At 41.5% G+C, this 25,025-nt stretch overlaps 1 protein-coding gene across 7 annotated transcripts in view; it reads left to right on the forward strand.

Moving 5' to 3' along the window:
- Nucleotides 1-25,025, forward strand: part of TRPM3 (transient receptor potential cation channel subfamily M member 3) — a 590,787-nt gene that overhangs the window by 465,745 nt on the left and 100,017 nt on the right. For all 7 annotated transcript variants that reach the window (XM_074953258.1, XM_074953253.1, XM_074953257.1 and 4 more), the window contains exon 8: nucleotides 8,395-8,518. In XM_074953258.1, coding sequence (XP_074809359.1) covers nucleotides 8,395-8,518 — 124 coding nt within the window. The remainder of the gene's footprint in view (nucleotides 1-8,394; nucleotides 8,519-25,025) is intronic.

The raw sequence follows: 25,025 nt of genomic DNA on the forward strand, positions 1-25,025 counted from the left end.
ATTGTGCAATTCAGTTGTGTCCAGTACAATCAAGGACCCTTGATTTGGGCAGCTGCTAGCACTTCTAGGGTCATAAGGAGGAAATAAGGTTTAGACTTGAACCAAATTATTTCACATTTAACACAAAGCTTATCTGACATTGCTATGTATGCTTTATTAGAAAGAGACAGTTACTAACCCTGCTATTTGTTTCTATTTCTGATATAATTATTTCCAGTTTGCTGCATCACCAAGGCACTGAATAGAAAAATATTGAGACTGACCTTAGGCCTACAAACCTCTCTGATATAAATAGCACATTTATAAGCATGGAAAATTAAGTGACAGATCACATGATAAATGATACAACCAAGCAGTTTGCAAACTGTCATGCTGCAGGAAGACTTGCCTCTCGGTAATTAGACAGCCATTTCATGCCACTGATTTTTAAAAAGAACTCCCATTAGTTTAATTCAGAAGTTTGCTTTTAAAAAAAAATTTATGGCATGATATGTTCTGGATAACTTTAATATAGGAAAGACAAATGAAGGCTACTTTGAAAAATTATGGACCCTACCCTGAGAGCCTTATCCTGTTTTCACTCAGTGCTTACTGAGGCAAATTCCTATTGACTTCGAGGAGTTTGCCTGACAGAAAGTGGTCTACATTCTGAGTAAAAACTTCAGGATTTGTATTTAATTATTTTTAGAAATTGACCATGGTTGGGGTAGAGACTAAAAGAGTTTTAGAAAGGTATGCTATATAAGTCCATAGGCAACAGCATCTTATTACAGCTTCTAAATTGTTTCACATACTTCACATCTTTCCCAGTAGGGGTACCAAATTTTTTAAATCTCTTTAAGGGGTGTTTTTAGCAATATCCACTACACTTTACTACACATTGTTCTCACTATAGGATGGAATAACATGTTTACTAACCCAGCTGAGTTCTGAAATACATTATTAGAATATTAGCCCCTTTCCACACCATTTTAGAGCATAAGACCCTTTTTTTTATTCAGTTTTTAAAAAGGCAAAATTCCCTTTGATTTTTGAAAATAGTTTTGCCTGAATAGGGGCTTCAGGGTTTGGCCCTGTATATTTAAGCCACATACTAACTTGCAACAAAAGAACTATGTTCGGCTGTGAACAAAAAGATGTGCTTCAGTGTACTGGAGATTAGCTGGTTTCAGTGGGTACGTAATGAAATGACAGCTGTGCGCTAACAGTGGTGATGCATTGGGTGCAACTCAGACCACCAGGAACGCAGAAAAGTTGCCTCACATTTCCATATGTGGTGGCACTTTACCTCAGATGCTTCCATGCAATGGCCCAGATTGTGCCTCCAAGATCCTCATGTATACGGAACCCTCAATGTAACGTGCAGCTTTCACCCTTCTCATGTGGAAGGAGGTTCAGCTGCCTCCCCAGCATTATCTCCATCCCCCTTCTTGTGCGGCACCCTTCAGATGGTGCTCCATGGGATTTGGATCTGCATAGAGGGACTAGGCAGGCTGGTATCAGGAATGAGTGGCCACAGAGTGGGTGCAATATAGGTTCACTATATGTAGAGAACAGTTGATATTCCAGTGGTTTGGGCACTTGATCCTGGGTCTCCCACATCCCTGCTAAGTACTTGATTCAGACCAGAGATTTGACCGTGGGTCTCCCATGTCCTAGGTGAGTGTCCTAAGCTGTGGGCTATTGGCTGTTCTGGGGTGACACTTTCTTTCTCTCTGGCTTTGATGAGAAATTCCATCCGAGACCTCAGAAACCTTCCTGATGCAAGTTTTGGTTTTGACAGATCAGCATCTTGCACTTAAAAAACACTTTATGGAAAAATTTCCAACCAGCTCTAATGATGAGATGATTCAAAATCCATTTTGCAGTGATTATTTGCAGCTCCTATTCATTTCTGCACCTCTTTACTCCAGGGGGGAGAATGTGATGCTACAACTTTGCATGACACTCACAAGCCACATGAAATGGGTTTCAGTGTTTGTATATCCCAAACCAATTACCTTAAGCCAGCTTTGACTATTATATACTCTGCTGCCTGACTACAATTGCTGCACGGGTTTAAAATCATAAAGCTTTGGTTTTATCTAACATAAAATGGGAGCTGTGAAGATTTTCTGGTTCAGTACTCCGTATTTGATTAACATTGACTTTTACTGAAAATATTCTGACTCATCTAATAAGCTAAAAAAAAAACTATAACATTTTAAATGAGCAAACTGCTTTAGTATAGAGTCTTTCAGATTTCAAAAGATACATTTTCTAAATTACTGAACCCACTAATTTGTAAGGTATTTAAGAATAACTATGTTGCATCCAGAACAAATAATTAATGGTTTCAATTATCAGGCTCTCTGCTGTCAAGAACCTTGGTTGATGTTGCATGCAATATTATTTCATTTTGATGCTAAGGCATTATTTAAGTATTAACATTTGCACTAAGTTAAAAATGGTTCCTTTAAATTTCTAAAAGCTTCAACTTGCTGAAAGCAAATCTTGTATATGGCTTCTTGGTTGGATGCAGTCAATGCGGAGTGTGCTTTGAATCTTCCCTTCCTTATTCAGTGACTGTCTACTTCTGGAAAGAATCTGCAAGCAGAGTGTGGGATATAAACAGTTAAACACAATATAAAATATATTTGAGTATAAGCTTTCATGAGCTACAGCTCACTTCATCGGATACTGCGTGCATCCAATGAAGTGAGCTGTAGCTCACAAAAGCTTTTGCTCAAATAAATTTGTTAATCTCTAAGGTGCCACAAGTACTCCTGTTCTTTTTGCAGATACAGACTAACACGGCTGCTACTCTGAAACCTGGAATTAAGACATTTGGTATTTGTTTATTTTTAATCTACGAAGGTTCCCAGATGTTATGGTTCTGATTTCTTTTGGAATAAACAAATACCTCTAAATGTAAATTTGTTAACATTTATTAATAATTACTGATATGATGGCATTTACTTTCGCACCATCAGCATAAGCATGTGCAACAATGATGAGGTCACTGATTGTTAATGTGGTACTACTGAATCCTCTCAATAAAGATCGTAGGGCCAAATCCCACAGTCCATATTTACTTCTGATTTCAATAGGAGTTTTGTATAAGTAAAGACTAAGTTATTCCAGATATAGTCCATAGGCAATATACTGTGATACAATTAATCATCAGCTGAAACTGTTAGTTAGTTATGACATTTTAGTAATGAATGATGATATTATTCCAATTTGTAAAAGCAGCCTATAGTACTGAGGTAAGTGGAAGACTTGCCGAACTCAGGACTGCTGTAATAGACTATATTTTTCAGGTGCCAGCTGAGAAATTAAAAAATTCAGAAGATGTCAAGATATTCTGTGGTAGTCATCATATCTGAAACCACAGCTTTGATGGCCTAGATAAAATAAGCATGATTATCCGATAACATAATAGAAGGTACCAAGTAATTCTGGATAATACAAATTTTACATAATTGCATGAACTTTGAATGTATTGGTAATGTATTCATATTGGAAGAAATGGATCTTCAGATAGTAGTTGTCCTCCTCATGGAGATTAAATTTTGGAGAACAATAGGGACAACACATTAGGCCGCTTTGGTTATTTAGAAAAACAGTCTTATGAACACATTTTATATCGACAGGTTTCAGAGTAGCAGCCATGTTAGTCTGTATCCGCAAAAAAAAAGAGGAGTACTTGTGGCACCTTAGAGACTAACAAATTTATTTGAGCATAAGCTTTCGTGACCTACAGCTCACTTCATCGGATGCATGCAGTGGAAAATATAGTAGGACAATTTTATATACACAGAGAACATGAAACAATGGGTGTTACCATGCACACTATAATGAGAGTGATCAGTTAAGTGAGCTGTTACCAGCAGGAGAGAAAAAAAACCTTTTGTAGTGATAATCAAGATGGACCATTTCCAGCAGTTGATAAGAACGTGTGAGGAACAGTAGGGGGAACAAATAAACATGGGGAAATCGTTTTACTTTGTGTAATGACACATCCACTCCCAGTCTTTAGTCAAGTCTAAGTTAATGGTGTCCAGTTTGCAAATTAATTCCAGTTCAGCAGTCTCTCGTTGGAGTCTGTTTTTGAAGTTTTTTGTTGTCATATTGCAACTTTTAGGTCTGTAATCGTAGAATCATAGAATATCAGGGTTGGAAGGGACCTCAGGAGGTCATCTAGTCCAACCCCCTGCTCAAAGCAGGACCAATCCCCAACTAAATCATCCAGGCCAGGGCTTTGTCAAGCCTGACCTTAAAAATATCTAAGGAAGGATATTCCACCACTTCCCTAGGTAACGCATTCCAGTGTTTCACCACCCTCCTAGTGAAAAAGTTTTTCTTAATATCCAACCTAAACCTCCCCCACTGCAACTTGAGACCATAACTCCTTGTTCTGTCATCTGCTACCACTGAGAACAATCTAGATCCATCCTCTTTGGAACCCCCTTTCAGGTAGTTGAAAGCAGCTATCAAATCCCCCCTCATTCTTCTCTTCCGCAGACTAAACAATCCCAGTTCCCTCAGCCTCTCCTCATAAGTCATGTGTTCCAGGCCCCTAATCATTTTTGTTGCCCTCCGCTGGACTCTTTCCAATTTTTCCACATCCTTCATGTAGTGTGGGGCCCAAAACTGGACACAGTACTCCAGATGAGGCCTCACCAATGTCGAATAGAGGAGAATAATCACGTCCCTCGATCTGCTGGCATATACATATACATCCCAAAATGCCATTGGCCTTCTTGGCAACAAGGGCACACTGTTGACTCCTATCCAGCTTCTCATCCACTGTAACCCCTAGGTCCTTTTCTGCAGAACTGCTGCCGAGCCATTCGGTCCCTAGTCTGTAGTGGTGCATGGGATTCTTCCTTCCTAAGTGCAGGACTCTGCACTTGTCCTTGTTGAACCTCATCAGATTTCTTTTGGCTCAATCCTCTAATTTGTCTAGGGCCCTCTGTATCCTATCCCTACCCTCCAGCATATCTACCTCTCCTCCCAGTTTAGTGTCATCTGCAAACTTGCTGAGGGTGCAATCCACACCATCCTCCAGATCATTTGTGAAGATACTGAACAAAACCGGCCCGAGGGCCGACCCTTGGGGCACTCCACTTAATACCAGCTGCCAACTAGACATGGAGCCATTGATCACTACCCGTTGAGCCCGACAATCTAGCCAACTTTCTATCCACCTTATAGTCCATTCATCCAGCCCACGCTTCTTTAATTTGCTGGCAACAATACTGTGGGAGACCGTGTCAAAAGCTTTGCTAAAGTCAAGGAACAACACGTCCACCGCTTTCCCCTCATCCACAGAGCCAGTTATCTCGTCATAGAATGCAATTAGATTAGTCAGGCATGACTTGCCCTTGGTGAATCCATGCTGACTGTTCCTGATCACTTTCCTCTCCTCTAAGTGCTTCAGAATTAATTCCTTGAGGACCTGCTCCATGATTTTTCCAGGGACTGAGGTGAGGCTGACTGGCCTGTAGTTCCTAGGATCCTCCTCCTTCCCTTTTTTAAAGATGGGCACTACATTAGCCTTTTTCCAGTCGTCCGGGACTTCCCCAGATAGCCATGAGTTTTCAAAGATAATGGCCAATGGCTCTGCAGTCACATCCGCCAACTCCTTTAGCACTCTCGGCTGCAGCGCATCCAGCCCCATGGACTTGTGCTCGTCCAGCTTTTCTAAATAGTCCCAAACCACTTCTTTCTCCACAGAGGGCTGGTCACCTCCTCCCCATGCTGTGCTGCCCAGTGCAGTAGTCTGGGAGCTGACCTTGTTTGTGAAGACAGAGGCAAAAAAAGCATTGAGTACATTAGCTTTTTCCACATCCTCTGTCACTAGGTTGCCTCCCTCATTCAGTAGGGGGCCCACACTTTCCTTGACTTTCTTCTTGTTGCTAACATACCTGAAGAAACCCTTCTTGTTACTCTTAACATCTCTTGCTAGCTGCAACTCCAGGTGTGATTTGGCCTTCCTGATTCCACTCCTGCATGCCTGAGCAATATTTTTATACTCTTCCCTGGTCATTTGTCCAGTCTTCCACTTCTTGATCAGCAAGGATTTCACTGTTAAGCCAAGCTGGTCGCCTGCCATATTTACTATTCTTTCTACAATCGAGTGACCAGAGAGATTGAAGTGTTCTCCGACTAGTTTTTAAATGTTATAATTCTTGACATCTGAATTGTGTCCATTTATTCTTTTACATAGAGACTGTCCGGTTTGGCCAATGTACATGGCAGAGGGGCATTGCTGGCACATGATGGCATATATCACATTGGTAGATGTGCAGATGAACGAGCCTCTGATAGTGTGGCTGATGTGATTAGGCCCTATGATGGTGGTCCCTGAATAGATATGTGGACACAGTTGGCAACGGCCTTTGTTGCAAGGATAGGTTCCTGGGTTAGTGTTTTTGTTGGGTGGTGTGTGGTTGCTGGTGAGTATTTGCTTCAGGTTGGGGGGCTGTCTGTAAGCAAGGACTGGCCTGTCTCCCAAGATCTGTGAGAGTGATGGGTCGTCCTTCAGGATAGGTTGTAGATCTTTGATGATGCACTGGAGAGGTTTTAGTTGGGGGCTGAAGGTGATGGCTAATGGCATTCTGTTACTTTCTTTGTTGGGCCTGTCCTGTAGTAGGTAACTTCTGGGTACTCTTCTGGCTCTGTCAATCTGTTTCTTCACTTCAGCAGGTGGGTACTGTAGCTGTAAGAATGCTTGATGGAGATCTTGTAGGTGTTTGTCTCCATCTGAGGGGTTGGAGCAAATGCAGTTGTATCGTAGAGCTTGGCTGTAGACAATGGATCGTGTGGTGTGGTCTGGATGAAAGCTGGAGGCATGTAGATAACTAGAGCGGTCAGTAGGTTTCCGGTGTAGGGTGGTGTTTTAAGTCTTCCGTACAGATGATTTACAGTGCCTTTATCTGCCATACAGCAAGTCCTCACTGTGGCTTGATGGTAATTCATTAAAATCCCAGTTAAATGGGTAAATTTTACACTGCACCTTTAAGCCACTCTATCTCAGAGGATTCCAAAGCACTTTGTAAACCTTACACACAGGATACACATGAATTACTCCCTCAGCTACTGAAATGTAAACACCTCCAGTGTAGAATGTGGCTTCTCTTTTAACAGTGAAAGATCCGTGCTCTACAAAACACAGTTTAAGACAGGAAGAGAAAAGGAATGCAATTGAATTTGCGAATGGAATGGAGGTAGACATTAGAACTTGGTAAACAGTGGAATCAACACCTTTACTCTGGCAAAAAATGCCAGGAGGACATCCAGTGAAAACAAGTAGTCAATAATTCAGTTTTAAATTTCATCTGAAAGGTGGAGCCTTCAGCAGGAGAATTGACAAATGGTGTTTAAGGATAAACATTTCAGAAGTGTCCCACTGGGACTCCTAAGTCACTTAAGGTTATGTCTATATAGCAATAAAAAACCTATGGCACTGTATCTCCAAGCCCACATGTGTTGGCTCAGGCTGCAGGGTTAAGAACAGCAGTGTAAACGTTCAGGCTCAGGCTGGAGCTCTAAGACCCTCCCCCCTTGTGGGGTCTCACAGCCGGGGCATCAGCCAAAGCCCAAACATCTACACTGCAATTTTATAGCCCTAAACCAGCTGACCAGGGCCACCCATGAGCTATGCTATGGGTCTTTTATTGTAACATAGACATACCGTTAGGCGCTTTGAAAATTTTACCCTTATCCTTCGCTTATTGTGGCTACTTACTTGTCTCATTACCATGCTCGTTTTGGTTTCATAGATGACAGACTTAACCAGAGCAAAAAAATGGCATTCAATATAATAACATATAAAAACTTACCTTTTAAAATACTGGTTGTAAAATATTAATATTGGGAATTATGGTAGCTGTTTTGGTGTAATTGTATATGGTATGGTATGATTCATTAAATACAACAAAAATATTCACTAAAAACAAAAAATTGGCAAAAAAGAGAGTCCCCAAAGCGCCACCAGCTGACCCCTTCATTGAGCTCTGCGAGCCCATTGGTAGAACTGTGTGTTCAGCTCATCCTGACATCCCAGTCTGCATCAAAGCCAGGCTGTCAACTTGCTTTCATTAAGAAATCCCCCATAGCTGGTAACCTTGAGTGACTTTCTGTTCAGGCGATATCTGGGAATTGAAATCAAATCTCAGAAGTGAGGGACCACTTCACTGTGTTCAGGGCAGCATGTTTTCTCAGCATAACATTGTATGACTCTTTAATAAATCTCTGCCTTTCAGTTCTGTGCAAAAAGATCAAACTTTTAACACACTTTTGTTTTCTCACTCTTACCTCTTTTGCCATTCATTTGACATTGCAATCCTTTTCAATGCAAGTTTTAATGACATGCTTCTGCATTTTCTCTGCTTTTCTGAATTTCAGACTTATCAATGAGTCTTTGAGGGACCAGTTACTAGTTACTATCCAGAAGACTTTTACCTACACTCGAACCCAGGCACAGCACCTCTTCATAATCCTCATGGAGTGCATGAAGAAGAAGGAGCTGGTATGTGAATGGTTTTCTAGATCTGAAATCAGGGACCTGAATGCAGTTCCTCATCATGACTGACATTTTCAAATGTCGCTCAGGGAACTGGGTGTGCAAATCCCCAAGGCAGCTTTCAAAAATCTCTCCCCGTGCATTCATTACCCTTTGATTCCTGGAATACTTTCTATTGATCTCTAGTCTTATTTACTCATCAACTTAGGTGCTGTATTTACATCATGCATTTTATCCGTTGTATGAGCGCTGAAGTGGCTTCTCTGTTTTTGCTTTGTGAATGGTGTTGTGCATATTATCAGATGTCCATAATGTGACTGAAAAAAACGACAAGATGAGCCTGCCAATGTCTTTAATAGATCTTAATCAGAAGAGCACTTGTTGATGCTGTCTTGCCATCCACACCATCTGTACACACACAAAAGTGCCATTCATGCTGATGAGAGCTCTGCTCCCATTAAGGCAGCAAGCTTGGGCTTTTAGCATTTATTCTTGTTGCAAGTCATAACCAAGCAGTAAAGAATTCATACATTCCGTGCCATATATTTCACGCCATGTGGACAGTAATGGGTAAGAGTAACCTGCAGCAAAACAGCAGATGGTGCTGGTATTTGGAATCAGTAGCAATGTAGGGCCAATTCCTGCCTTCATTTACACCTGTACAATCCCAATGAAGTCAGTGTCTTTACAGAATGGGCCAAATTATACCCCAACCTTAAACAGTTCACAAAAATGTGTAATGGAAGTGTTGGGTAATCATAAATACAATCACAATAATATTGTGGATGATTTGGTTTGAACGTTACTGATTTAAAGAAGTGACTGTTTAAAAATGCACATTCCTCACCCAGCAGATTTGCTCCCTGTGTATATTCTACCCCTGGCAGAGCCTAACACAGCTAAAAGGATACCAATGTTACCCCATTTCATGTATCATCAGCCATATAGTTAATTAAATTCCTACCAGTTACACCTGTGCAACCCCACTGAAGAGAAGCACTGCCCAACTGTCAATAAGAGCACAATTTGGAGACATGGGGTTGCACAAGTGTCACTACAGGCTTAATTCAGCCTGTAGAACCTTTATTACAGGTGGTGATGTGTGAGAAGGAGAGAACAGAGCTTGATTCCGAGACCCCAGCTTGAAAGTATAGGGCTGTCCCTTAGAAAAATGTTTTTACTTATAAACTGAGCACATTTAATATGGAAATCATTGAGACCATAAACATTGGACCCCATAAGGCCACTTTTACAAAGTAACTTTTCAGAGTGGAACCACGCTTTAAATACTGGGTAAGTTACTAGCCTAAAAACTGCTAAAAATTTGGAGGCAGTGTGGTCTAGTAGGTTGAGCACTGGACAGGGACTCAGACGACTTGAGCTCTGTTCCCAGCTCTGCCCCAGACCTGTTGGGAATGTCACTTTACTGCTCTCTGTCTTGGTTTCTCCATCGTAAAATGGGGCTAATGATGCTTATCTCCTTTGTAAAGTGCTTTCAGATCTACGGATGGAAAGTGAAATATTAGAACTAGGTATTATTATTAGGCATTTAAATGGACTGCATATACTAAACTCTATTAGCCTTGATTTTTGACAGGCTGGCTGAACTGAGACTTTCATTTTATAACTCAATCCTTCCTCTAAAATCCATTGTAGATTCACATCAGTCCGAATGTATAAATTCCTGCAATTTCAGGTTGCAGACAGTTTGCAATACTTTGCTCAAATCAGCACTTTTGAAAAAGACGGGTACAGTTTGATTAAAAAAAAAACATTTATTTTTCTGTAGTTACTAGCAGCTTCATACCCTGCTGAGCCTGCTTATTTCCATTTGAAAATCCAAGCAGAAGTGCTGCCTATGAATACCCATGTAGCAGTGGTTTGCAATTGTGCTGTATAACATTTGTGCTTGTCATCTCATCATTACATTATTGTAGATACTGTACATAAGCTACAACCTTGATGATTAAAGTGTCAGTATTCCACAAATACTTGCCCCCCATTCCCTCCTATTTATGGTTGCCAAGCATTCACCTGCATGCCAAACAGAGTTGTCCCATTCCTACAGCAAAACTACAGAGATGCCAACTATAATACACGTAAGTGGAATTGCCAGATCTATCACTGCCTTATTCTGCTGCCCTTTTACTACCCCATCTCCACTTCTGCGAGTAGCGCCACTTGCCAATCATTGGCAGAAACAGCTTCCTGAGGAAGACCCAGATCAACTTTGCAGAGCACAAAACCTACAGGCAAGCAGATAATGAAGCTTCTCTGGCAGAAATACTTTAACTCTAACTGGGTGAGGGCCAGTTTTTCCCTGTTGGATCAAAACAGAGCTCTCACTGAAAACATCTATTTTTTAGAGGGAACCATTTGGCCTAAAAAACAAGCACTACTGCACTCACACACACACACACACACACACACACACACCAAAAAGGAGAAAGATCACAAAATGAAACAGAATATCAGTGAAGGAGGAAAAAAAGAAATAGGTCAGAAGGAAAAGGGAAAGGCAAGGTCAAAGAGAAGAGAGAGAAGAGACAGGAAAGCCCAAGAAAAGGCAGCATAGATGGTATGAGAGAAGCCTGCCATAGAAAGAATGGATATAATGTACAGACAGAGAGTAAAAGAGGAGATTTAACACACACACATTCTGAAGGATGACATACATTTTATGGTATTTCAATTCCTCCTACATTTTACAGCAGACGCAAATTTTTGAGTATCCTTTAACAAGTTTATTTTGTGCATTTTACTATGCCTGTGAGAAATGCAGAGATTAAAAGGATCTTCAAACATGAATTAATATAAGGGAATTAGAATTTTTAAAAAATCCCTTAATCCCAGTCACATTGTTTGATGTTAAGTCGCACAGTTTTTATACTGTTTTCTTTCTCATCAACCTGGCAGGCATGGCTTTTCTTTATCAGTATGGGATAATTCCAGAGGCCAAAAGAGGCTGCTGCGCATAAAGGCTGCCCCATAGAGCCCTGCTGTAGCTAAGGGCTGTCCTAGACCACACGATGGAGAATTAGGCAACGATGTGATAGGAAAATATCCATCTCTGCATGCCCATGAATACTGTGATACTTCTTTACATCTCTGGGGCCATTTGTGGCACATAGCTGCTTAAATCCTGTCTGCAAGCACTATAAAGGTCAGCTGTACCATCACACACCTCACAACAGTAGAGGCATCCCTGGAATTCTTTGGTGCCTAGCCTTCACGCTGTATTCCCCTCAACTCCTGATTACCCAAATAGCATGAGGGGACAGATAATCAGGAGTTCGGATTATCAAGAGGGCAGGAGCCATTCAGCAGCAGAGTGGCCTACCCTGCAACTGTGGGCTTGTCATAATCCTCGCAGTCGTGGCTGAGGGTCTCTGCTTTGCTCCACTCAAACACTTCCGTGATAACAGGGCCGCAGAGGGCTCCCTCTGCTGCTGCAGGGCTGGTGACACCCGATCCTTGTAGGCACAGAGGGCAGGCTGCAGTCCTGGTGGGGCAGAGCAGAGATCCCTTCCCCTCCAGCCAGGGCTCTGCTCTGCCCTGCTGGGACCACAGGGCTCGGGTGTCGCTGGCCCTGCATCATAGAGCTCTCTGCAGCACCGCTGTCATGGCCCCACTTGCTCACTCCTGTGACAGTGCAGCTGCAGAGGGCTCCCTGCCATGCTGCAGGATGGCCTCCCCTGCGGTTGGAGGCTAGTCCGCCGCCGCCTCCTCATCTCTGCTCTATTATCTGAACCTCTGCATTAGCCAAATCCGCTGCAGTGGGCATGTATCTCATGCTGAGAGACAAGGAAGGGATTCAGTAATGAGGAGGTTCGGATAATAGGGTTTCAGGTAAATGGGAATATATTGTACTCAGTATTAATACATAGATAAATGAGATTAGCAGGAACCCTGAGAACAGCCAGATAGAAAATATGCATAACACATACATAGAAGGAATAAGAAAAGGGGCTACTCCATTACTGTGATACTCAGTGTACCCTTCAGACACTTGTATGCGGCGTTTGTTGGTATGCTAAGAACTTCTCTAGCTCTGCCTAGCCTCATGCAAGTCTAGAGTCTCTCAACACTCCTATTGAGGCATCTGTCATAATAGAGAGCAGCCTACTCTGAGTTTTTGAAATCCTCCTAACTAATGTACATACTTCACCAAATTCTCACTCCCCACCCCTTGCTTATATTATAATACTTTTATTACAGTTTATATTATAATAATACTAGTGTGCATTTACAGAAGAGTGGGCATGAACCAGCATTCTGGATCCAAATTCACAATTCAATCTTAATTCTAGTAAAAATGATGGAATCTAAATACTCAGGACTTTGGGAAGGTTCAGATTCAGATCTGGATTTCATACCCTCAAGTATTCAGATCCTGGGCTTTGATAAGACCAAACAGACCATTACAGAGCTAACTATGAAGTTTGGATTCAGGCATTAAATCTGGGATTTTTGTTCAGATCCATTTCTGAGTCCCATCACAGATTTCCTTACAGCTATATACCTATGCCACCTCTGAAATGCTGCAACTGCCTCTCTGGCATGGGAGACAGTTGGAGGCAGGGAGACAGTTGGCACACAGAGAGATGTTATGATCTTGATTTCAAAACATTGCCATAGTCACTATAAAACTATACATAACGTGCAGTCAAATGCAGTGTAAACAAACTGGAGAAAAATAGATTAACTTTTGTGTCTAATCTTTCAGTTATAGTAATCTAGGGTGTTGCTTTTAACAATGATGGGTTTAAAAAATCTTTAGACAAAATTGTGATTTTTAAGTTAATGACTTCCTTTTAAGACTCTCAGTGTGTCGCACTTTTGCAGAATAATATTGACAGAGGTATTGAATGACTTCAGCAATATAGTCCCTTGAGTGGGTGGAGACCTCACCAACCTTGCACAGCCAGCTTTTCTCCCCTGCTGCTCCCCATTTCCACATCTATTCCAGCTCCTTTCCTGCCTGACTTCCTGATTATATGCTTAAGACAAAACATTGCCTGATAAACTGATTTTAGGTTGGTACTCAAATATTTGTCCAGAACAAACAGCAGGAAGCTATAAGGGCTTGTCCCTTTCAGTGGAGCTCAGAAGTAGCATAAACAGATCACAGTTCCTTTTTTTTCACCATTTTTCACTTGGCTAGATGATGTGATGCTTTCTCAGGATGTCCAGGACTGAGAGTCATCTTGTTACCCCCCTGCCTCCAGCCAGAGAGAGACTTGCTGGTGCTTAACTAGGTGCCAGCTCCCAACACTGCCAGTCTGTTAGCTACCCAAGAGGTCTCATCTGGGCAAGGATAGCCCTCACTTTGTGTTGCAGGTTAACAGCAGGTTCACCTCAGTCCCAGACCCCTTTTGGAGTTCCCCTCTGATATCCAGCCCCTGTTGCTGGCTACTGAGAGAAGTACCATGTTTGCCATCCCAAATGGCACAGTGTACATAGCAACTTGTTTGATTTAACTGAGGATCAGCTCTTGTATAACATCGCAGCTCTGAGATATATTTACAGTGAAATCAGTCATGAGTGTATTATCAAAGGGTAAGATTTAAGAGAGTGTGTGTAAGGACAATAATGGAAATAGAAAGGTTATGTATAAAACAAAATCATAACATACTTTCTAGAAACCAAACTTAACATTAACAGGCTAAGCAACAATCTAGAAGCTGTCTGTTCTCACCCAAAGCCTTCCTGCAGCATTTCCAGCCAAGGCTCGTTGGGATCCCATTTTCAAGAATGTAATCACACTGCCTGATTACGTCCCCAAGTGCCAGATAAAGAAGTGTCCTTTTGCCTTCTCCTTACATATCCCCAAATCCATTTTGTGTCCCGGGAGTCAGGATGACTCTCGATTTATGCTCTGGTGTGGTAACTTCATATGGAAATAGGGGCTTATGATGCTTAATTTACATTTGAACTGAGGCTTATGATGTTGGCTTATGATGCTTAATTTACATTTGAACTGAGGCAGACTGACAAAAATACATCCTTTGTCTGTCAGCAACCTGTTTGTCAACCCTGCCTGGAGTCACACTTCAGGAACATATTTTCTTTATATGTTTTTACATGATATCTGTACATACATTTCACAACAATATTTATAATCAGTGTGATGCTGGCTTTCATTTAACAGCTTACATGATATTCTTTATGGATAAACACTATGAAAGCAGTGTGCTAGGCAGTGAGTTTCTCAGGCCTGTCAGACGTTACTATTACAGACCAGGGAACTCCCTTGCCACTGGGCATTGAGAGGTTCTTAAGGTCATAGATGCACTTTGTGTTTGCTGAATTCATAAGGAGCAAACGGTAGGGCTCTGAAGTGGCTCATTTCATTATAGTGCGCATGCAAGCAAACAGACACACAAATGGGCACAGGCAGGAATATATGTTGTAGCACTGAGAAAGTCACAGACGCAGCTGAAGTACAGATGGAGAGAGACAATAGAAAAAAAGAAAAACAAACAAGCTTCTGCCATTTAAACCCACCAAAAACAAAAAAAAAAATTTCACTTTCAAAAGCCTGTCTTTTCCAATGCATATGCTCTTAAAAAAAACAAAACTGTATTAACAGGAGAATAGTTCAGTCTCAGCAAAAGTTCCCTACCCCATAGGGAATGAGACTTTCACTTTGGCTGTTTTGCACTACACTTCTAACCAGATGCCTCTGCTGCCTTATGCGCTCAGAATGTGCCATTACAAAATGAGTGATTACATGTGCGATTACATGTTCATTTGCTAATAAGTAATTTCATTTACCGAGGACATGCTTGGGAGCAGAGTGATTTATTTAAATGTGTACATGCACTTTCAAAGTGGAGAACAAATTCCACTTCTCTGATCTGCAGGTTTTGTTGAACTGGAAGCTTAGGTGTGCATGACTCCATGTACCAGAGCATTTTCAGAAGTGCGATTAAATTGCACTAGTGTAGAATAAAAGTATAATAAAGTGGCTGGAAATATTTTCTAGAAATTCAGCAACTACACACTTAGCATGAAGTCTGAAAAATCCAGCTTTGGGATTCCCAAAGCATTGCAATAAGGAGAGTTGACCAGAGCAGGGTCTGAAAGTAGTGATACTTTCAGACCCTGAGTGCCAAAAAGCACCATTAGCCAGTATTCTTCTAACTTTTTATGACTCTATGTCAAGTACATAAGGTCAGACACTTTTCTTAATGACTGTTAGTCCACTCCTTTGCAAGGTTTTTCTAGGATAGATTTTATCACAAAACTATTTAGTTAATGTTTGTAAAGCAGTTTGAGGATTTACCTAATCCTATTCCATTGAACTCAGGGGGAGTTTTTCCATTGATTTAAATGGCAACAGGCTTTGGCCCATAGAGCACAATTGGCCTGGTCCCATGCCTATTGAAATCAACACAAAAAGAGTCCCACTGACTTCAGTGGGCCTTGGATTGGGCCCTCTATGCTGAAATATAGGCACACATGGTAGGTCTACACTGCAATATAAACCCAGCTTTTGAATTCAGGCTCAAACCTAATCTCCCTTCATCTACACACAAATGCCACTAACCCAGAGCTCAGACCCAGGATCCCAAGGGGGTGGAGGGTTTGAGCCTGAGTCAAACTGGGACCCAAAGTTCAAGTCCTATTGCTTTGCAGTATAGACGCTGCCCCACTGGACTCGTGCTCTGGGAGTCCACAATTCCACAGTCTGACTTTCTTTGTCCTCTGGACAGTCAAGTGTTCCTACCCTGCCCCACGAACAAAGGGCTAGAACAGCCATATTATGGGAGAGGGCTAGGAAACCTAGGATATGGGTGGTTGGACTCAAGCCCCCATAATGCAGTGTAGATGCTGGTGCCCAGGCTGGGACCCAGGGTTCAACAATTCTTAATGTAGAGCTACAAATAAACATAGATGCTCAAACCCTAGGTTAACAAATCCAGGGTCTGCAAACTCAAATTCTACTAGCTCTGGGCTTACATTGCAATGTAGATGTACCCACAGATCCTGTGGCGACAAGTAACATAGAAATGCACACACGTGAATGCTGGTAAAGGTTAAATGTTATTGCTACTACCAACGACGTTTTATGGCTGACGTAAAACCCCTGAGTATTTCAAGTGGCATTTTTTTAAAATGCTGACAGTGCCTTAGCTGAGTGAATGGCACCACTGTAATATTACTCCATTATAAAAAGAGTTCATGTAAGGAAGAAATTATAGATAGTGGATGCAAGCCAGTGCCTATTAAGAAGAAACTGATTTGTGAATCGCAGGAGCGCGTTTCCAAGTTAAGGAGCCACAGGATAAGATTTAATTAGTCTCTTGCCAAAGGGAAACAAGAGAATCCCATCTCTATTTGACATCCATGAATAATGAAACATTTTTTTCTCCTCTTGCCTGTCATGTTTTCATTTACTTTAGTGGTAACCACTGTGCTACTATAATAAAGACTGGAGCTAGGTTGCCATTATAATCCCCCTTATTTTCATTGTGTATAATCTGACAATAAAAGTTCATTCCACAATGACACTTGGCACACAAGGTGGTTGTGCCATTTGTTCTTCTAACATTAACAAATCAGTGCATCATGCTGGAATACCCAGGCACAATGAGCTGAGTTCAGAACAGAGGTTCACTCTGTACTGTGATTTTACTGGCTGTTTGTTGGCTTTTCTCTCAACCGTAGATGGATCCAAACTTTTCCAAAACTCAGAAATGTAAAGATTTAGAGTACTGGTCTCTTGTTGTAAAATTCACATTCATACCCAGATCCAAATTTTTCTACAGATCCAGGATTTAGGTGCAGCCCATCTGTTATTTACATAACTCAGATGCCAGTGAGTGATGTAGCTCATTCTTTTCCATTCAGACCATGGAAAAGATCTAATTTATTTCCTTCATAATTGTTGCATGAATGGAGACCTTTGGGGATCTTTGGAGATTTCCATTTTGTCAGACCAAGAAGGAAATCTTTCTTGGTAGGATAGATTACGCAATGAAACGGTACAAGCTATGATGCAGGTAGCCACCATCATGGAAAAGCTGAGGGAGTATCGAATGAGATAGTTGAGTCATTTGAGACAATGAAATGTGGGATCTGTTTCAGATAAAACAAGAGCTAATAGTGATGGGACAAGAAGACCCAGAAAGACGATAGATGGAAATGAAGAAGGCTGCTGTCATCTTGGAAAACATACTTAACAAAGAACATTTGGAGATGAAGTGCCTCCCTCTGGCACTTTCCCCAAAGGTTGAAATATATATTTAGTCACAGTTGTTTTAAAAAAAATCAGATTTCAAAAACAAGTTTAATGAATAAATTATCTCAGCTAAAATTCTTGATAGCTGATGGCATTTTTTTGTACTGGAGCAGGAAGAGGAGGTACCATATTTATGAACAGTAAAATCTGATTTTCGGGAGCATTATGGCGGCTCCATTGAGCATATAATTTGGCAATGAAGATCTGAAGAAGGAAAGCAGCTATTCTAGGCAGCTAGTAGTTTACTGGTTGCTAGAACAACTGGGCTTTAGTCCATCAAAACATTCTGTGAGATTTCTAACATGAAATTAATTGATTCTGAATTAATCTTCTGCATCTAATGTGAGGGAACTAATCTGTGAGGTGATGAGCACTGCAACTCCCATTAACTTTAATGCAAGTTGAGGATGCTCAGCACTTGGCAGAAATTAGATCTTAGGTACAGGCATGTAGCTAAATCTATCCCCATTCAAGAAAACACTGAAGCATGTGCCCAAGTCCCATTGATTTCAGTGAGATTTATTGCCTGTTCCTGCTGCCTGTACTCACATAAGCAGGTCTTCTTTACACCAGTTGCCATACTGATTTCACTAAGACTATTCTAATGAGTAAGGACTACCTGTGTAAATAAGGGGTGCAGGATCTGACTAATAGTGGTTTTCAATATGTTTTATTTCCTGCCAGTCTTATTTGGTTCCTTTGTCTTCTGGAGACACTTATTTTACTTGTTCAAAATTGTAGGCTAGTTGTAGGTCTGGGCCTGTTTTCATTAAAATCAATTTGGCTGTGCCATAGACGTCAATGAGGGCAGAATTAGAAAACTAGGTCTTTAAGAAACAGTTTGTTGCAATTTTAGTTATTTTCATTTAATAAATTCCGATAAGTTTTGTGAGTGAAACAATGTGCATTGAAAAAAGAAAAAAGCAGCCATTCAATTTGCAAGGTAATCACTGTATTTTTATTACAGCAGTTGCTTGGCAACTTAAAAAAGGGAGAGGGGAGAGAGATTCCTATATGCAAAAGGTACAAGAATGTCAACCTGCAGTATATGCTAGGGTACGAAATTATGATGGTCTCATGAACCTCTGTTACCCCATCCCATTACTGCTGCCCCACTATTAATATTTAAAGACCAATAACAGATACTCCTTGTTAACTCAAGAAACTTTGAAGTGCTAAGTAAAATCTCTGACCCATTAATTACATTCAGTATGTCCCTTTCATTTTATCTGATATGCATTGCTCATACATTTAGTTCAAATGATGTTAGCTCATAATAAGTGGTTTTGATCTAGTAGAAACCATGTTCTTTTTTTCCCCACATACTCTGTGACAAAAATTACAACTGAGAAAATTAAATTAAACAGTTTCTGTTGCCACTTAAAGTACAGATTTGCTAATACACCCTATGTCTCTTGAGCATTAACAAACATTTCAGGAGAGACCATTTTCTATTATTTATCTTGTTTATCTGAACTTCAATAATGAAAACTTAGGAAAACTGGTACTGTGTGTGGGTAGGGGGAAATGTTTTACATGAGGTGATGCAGAAACTGGCCAGTTATTGAAACTATAAATCTGGGAGAGTTTGGGACATTGTCGAGTTAATATAGTGTGTGTTCATTGTTTATATATGTGCCCAGGCCTTTTATGGGTGCATCTTAAATAAATAATTATTCCAGACACCTTCTCTTTACCTCTTCCAGCTCCCTCACGAAAACCCAACACTTCAAGCAATCCCTTCTTCTCCTTTCCTCTACTTATCAGTAATCCTCTCATCCTCACCATCTCTGTCCTGATCTGTTTTCCTCTGTTTGTCTGTCTTTCATATGTAGACTATAAGATCTTTAGGGCAGGTAATATCTCTTATCTATAGCCCAGAGAGACTGCTGCACCTGCACAAAGCCCTATTGTTTACTACTTTTTATTTGTATTGCAATAGCATCTAGGAGACCTAATCATGGACCAGCCCCTGTTAAACTAGGCATTGTACAAGCACTTTAGGCAGGGCTGTGCATGGACACAGCAGTCTATTCCCATGCTGTGTGCTGCAGGAGTGAGTCCAGTGCTTGTAAAATGCAATATAAATTTCAACACCATAAATGTATTATAATAATTATTAACTAGTCTCTTCCAATTGCTAACTGATCAGTAGTTCAAAGGACTGCTAAGCAGCTTGGAAGGTAATAATTCATAGCTATTTTGGGGGTAATGTTCCTGCCTCGGCCAGTCTGATTTCATTATCAGTCAAAATATGGAATATATACACAGTCACATTTTGTAATGCAAAATAATCTGCATACCCATGGAATACAAGGGTTTATTGGTGATATTTTAAAAAGCAAGAGCAGAGTTTGAAGTCTGTGGCAGAGCAAGGGAATAGAATCTGGATCTTCTGAGTGTCAGGATAGTGCCCTAACACCTGAACCCTCCATCCTCTCCTGCTTCTGAAGCTAGTGTTTTCAGTTTCAGTTAAAAGCAGAGACATAGCTGCTGACTGGGTCAATTTCAAAGCAGTGCATGGGAGGAATGCAGACAAAATTCTTTAAAATAATGACATTCAAACAATATATCTCCAGTACCTACAGCTATGGGCATTTACTTCGCAGAGTCTTACTCCCTTAAAGCACCAGAACTTCAATTCTAGATCTCTTTGATTAACCCTTAATCTTGCTCATGGCTTCCATATTTAAATCCTGCTCCAAAACCAGTCCAATTTTACAGTTCTTTAACAGGTGTGTGAAAGAGACATTATGGGCCAAGACTCTTCCAATGAGAGCCCAGTGTGGAGCTAACTTGCTTGACTTGTTTTTACAGATACATATAAAGATTTTTTCTTGCTCAAGATTGATCAGCAAATGTACCACAGACTCAAAGTGAGGTAAAAACAGGAGTATATTTATTCAGGTATAACCCTCAGAGAAATGAACTACTCAAGAATTTGCTGCCAGAGGGTGGCATACAAGAAGATCATAGAGCGCTCAGGTTCTAAAAGATACAGATATCTCAAACAGTACACAAATGGGCCATCACTACGATAAAGTCTTAGCAGCTGAACCTAAATATCTCCATCCATGGAAGAGAGGCCTGTTGCTTCATTGTCCTCTGAACCTTTCCAAAGAATGCACCAACCTAACAGGACAATTTCTGTGCACACTTTCTCCTGTAAATAAGTTCTATAGAAGGCTTCTTCCAAACATGTCCTGGAAGCAATGCCTGACTTTTCTAGAATAAGTGGGACAGTGTGTGAGAATAGTAACCTTCTAGTTTCTATTGGGGTTAGTAATCTGCAATATGTCTGTTCTAAACCCATCAAAATGTCTGTTATTTAGAATTCAGACTAGCTTCCAAGAGTTAAAGCTTCAATATTTTATTCACTATGCCACTCAATTCCCATTTTACCATTAACCTATTTAAGTCACTTTTTGTTTGTAGAAAAATATGTGAAGGAAGCTTCATTTGGTATATAGTCAGGGCATCTAAAGACCGCTCCTTCTCTCTAAAGCATAAGAAATAATGGATGTTCCTTTAGCATTTTAAAAATTAAACAAGATCATATTTGTTTGACATTCTGTCCCTGAGTCAATGTGATGAAAGAGGTCACGAATTACTGTGCAGTTTTAAATGAATATTAGTGTCTCTTCACCTTACTTCCCTGGCCCTCCACATACAATTTCTGAAATTCTCAGCTCTCTGTGGAAGCACATTCCTTGTGTTTGTATTCATAAACTGTTGATTTAAAAACATGGCTTAAAGAATAGGAGGTGGAGTCAGGATGTCTAGATTCTATTCCTCTGCTCTGCCACTGCCTTGTTATGTGTTCACCTTTCCTGATCTATTTAAAAAAAAAAGAAAAGAAAGGAAACAACACTATGTACAACCTCACAAAGAAATTATGAGACCTAATTCATTAAGGTTGGTAAAATGCTCTGAGAGCCTCGTATGGAAGGTGCTATAGAACTGCAAAGGATTGCTGTAGGTGTTATTTTCACCACTGGTTTGTCCATATGTTCAGGTCAAAAGAGTGTGTGACAGACCCAGACCAGTGGGATACAGGAGTCTGGTAGAAGGCAAATATACTGGCCACGGGATAAACAGTTTTCTGTTCCCTGAGTGAACAGAGCAGGGGCTGCCCTGGAGCAATCAGGAACCTGCTAGAACCAATTAAGACAGGCGAGCTAATCAAGACACCTGGAGCCAATTAAGAACTTTCTAGGATCAGTTATAGCAGGCAGGCTAATCTGGGCACCTGGTTTAAAAAGGACCTCCCATCAGTTAGTAGGGGAGTGTGCAAGGAGCAGGGAGTGAGAAGGCGTGCTGTTGGAGGACTGAAGAGTTCAAGTGTGAAGATAAAGAAGGTGCTGGGGTAAGGCCATGGGGAAGTAGCCCAGAGAGTTGTAGCTGTCACGCAGCTGATACAGGGAACATTGTAGACAGCTGCTATCCACAGGGCGCTGGGCTGGAACCTGGTGTAGAGGGTGGCCTCAGGTTCCATCCATCCCCCAACTCCTGATCAGACACAGGAGGAGTTGACCTGGTCTGTGAGAAACACCAGAAGGGAAGGACTAAATTGGAAAGGGATCTGGCCTGTCCCTGACCCACTAGGTGGGACACAGAGACTGCGGGGATTGTTCTCTGTTTCTCCCATGCTGGCCAGTGATGAGGTTAGCTGAGTGGACGGCAGGGTTGAGCCACTAGCAAAAGTGGCCAAAGTGAGGGCTGCCGTGAATCTCTGAGGCAAGCAAATCCGCCAATAAGTGCAGGACCCACCAAGGCAGAGGAGGAACTTTGTCACAGGTGGTAGCACTAGAGTGGTTAAAATGAGAAATACAAAGTTTGATGATCTAAATTTGGACACAAATGTGTTCGGTTGAAGTGCTTGATGGCAGAAGTATAAGTTCCAGACACAGAGATGTAGCTGTAGGAGTGTTTCACACACACCCAGTCATAGGGTTGTTGACGTATCTGGGACTGTGCTCCACAGAGAAAACCCTCCGATTACAGAGAGAACAAAGCAAACATTCATACTTCTGTATGTTTCAGAATTTTGATTAGATCTGTATGTGTTGTGCTTTGAAGAACCATTGCCCTACATACATGAATTAGGACTTTGTTGCTGTTGTTTGTGCTCCTGCTTTTCTCCACATCAGTCTGATGACACACACAAACTTTCAGATCAAGGAAGAAAATGCAAAGAGTTCTCATGCTGTCGGGTAGAGGAAGGAATTGTAAATTTAGAACTTTTACAACTAACGTTCCAACATATTCCCCTTGCTCCTCAGCCTCTTGTCCTCCCCTCCTCTTTTGACCTGCAACCCTGCATCATTTCACTCACCAAAAATGGCCGTTGACTTGATCTGATTTTCTCTAAACACTTTACTCTCTTTCCATTGCTGAATTCTCCTGGTCTGACCACCATCTTGTCTCCTGCAGCATCACCCACCTGCTCACCCACTCACAGCATGTTGATCTTAGCTGTACCTCTGTCCCAGACAGTTTTATACCCCCATTACATAGGATTATTAATTGCCACAATTCTCAGACTTTGCATAGCTGATTACCTTAAATGGCTTGTTTAATTAAACTCTGATTCTGCTCTAACTGTCAGGGGAATAATCAGGCAGAATTAGCTGAATTATAAATGCTAAAACGTACTGGAGTGATTCGACTATTTTATAGCACCTCTTCTAGCATGAGAAACATCAGAGTTTCAGAATACATTAATAACCCTGCCTGCTCCACTGCAAACAGTGCTGACTTTTCTTTCAGATGTATGTAACGATACGACATTGACATACAGTTCATGTGTTGACGAGAGGTGAGAGAAGGCACTGGCAATATATTCAAAGACAGAGGGAACAGGAACATCGTTTTAAATTAATGTTGTCTCACTATACGTTCTCTCCCCCTCACTAGCCATACTAAAATGATGGTGGAAAAATCTGACCTCTGTCCAAAAAGATGAATAACCTGTCGTGCCTTAATACGTTGTAATATGATTACAGCCTATGGAAGGAGTAGTACTGGCTTCTCTCCCTGTGCTTGTCACTGCTACTGCAGCTTAGCCTGTATCCTCAGCTGTCCCTAGGTCTGACAGCAGGCAACATAAATCCAAGACGTAAAGAATACATTTTTCTCCTGTGCTTCCGGGCTCTCGAGAGAAACAGAGTACAATGTGTTTCATCTGCTCTGCTCATACGTTATCATTTCCTCTCTTTTCAAATTGACACCAGCTAGAAATCTGAGTTGATTTCAGTCCTTCCCTCTCCTCATTGGGTAGCTGCGATTTACCACATCAGCAAAAAAAGAGTTAAAATATATATTGTAAAAATCGGGCTGCACTGCCACGCCAGGGACACCCATTCATTCCCAAGCTCCTCGTGCTGGCAGGTGCCGCAGGCATAGCAGAAGTGTGCACTCAGGTCCTGGGGGGAAGCAGCCCTTTGCTTGTTCTTGAGCCACTCCTAGGGTTGCCAGCAGCCTAAGTTGTCCCAGGATCATCCCTCTTTGGAGGTAGCTGTCCCAGGAAATCTGTAAGGGCGCTCAGTCAGCACTGCCAGCTGTCCAGTTTTATGGCCTCAAGATCATCCCAGATGTCCCATTTGTGTGTTTTGTATCTCAGAGGCGGCAACCCTAGCCACCCCTTTTCAGAGTAACAGCCGTGTTAGTCTGTATTCGCAAAAAAGAAAAGGAGTACTTGTGGCACCTTAGAGACTAACCAATTTATTTGAGCATGAGCTAGCCACCCCTGTGACAGATGTTTGGAATAGTTACAACAGGTTCCAGAAGTCCCGTGATGAGAAGGAGGGTCACTGTGATGTGGTTAGGGAAGGGATTAAATGAGTCAGTGGCCCAAAGAATCTTTGCTTCTTAACATTTTACTAAAAACAAATCTATTCACATTCCATGCTCCTGAGATGCAGAAGTTGGTAGAGGGCTATGGCTGCTACACCTAACTACTGCCACTTCTGCTCCTTCTAAAGGTGAAATACACTCCACCCACATAAACCACATAAACTCTCAGGTTCTGGAGCAGCTGGGGAAGGGGGATTAGGCTGGAATAGTGGCTGCACTCCCTCTGTGCCAGTTATACGTGGTACTGGGGCTAGTGGACCCACATAAACATGGCTCTACAGCCCATGCCCTTGCCTATCCCCACTATGGGCTTCTGCTCCCTGCTATGCAGAGTCTGTCCAGTCACCTTTATGCAGCTCTTACTGCGCCTTTTTGTGGCTGCTCAGTCAACAGACACCTGCACAGCTCCTT

The sequence above is a fragment of the Natator depressus genome, chromosome 5 (genome assembly GCF_965152275.1).
Source record: "Natator depressus isolate rNatDep1 chromosome 5, rNatDep2.hap1, whole genome shotgun sequence".
NCBI classification, from domain to species: domain Eukaryota; kingdom Metazoa; phylum Chordata; order Testudines; family Cheloniidae; genus Natator; species Natator depressus.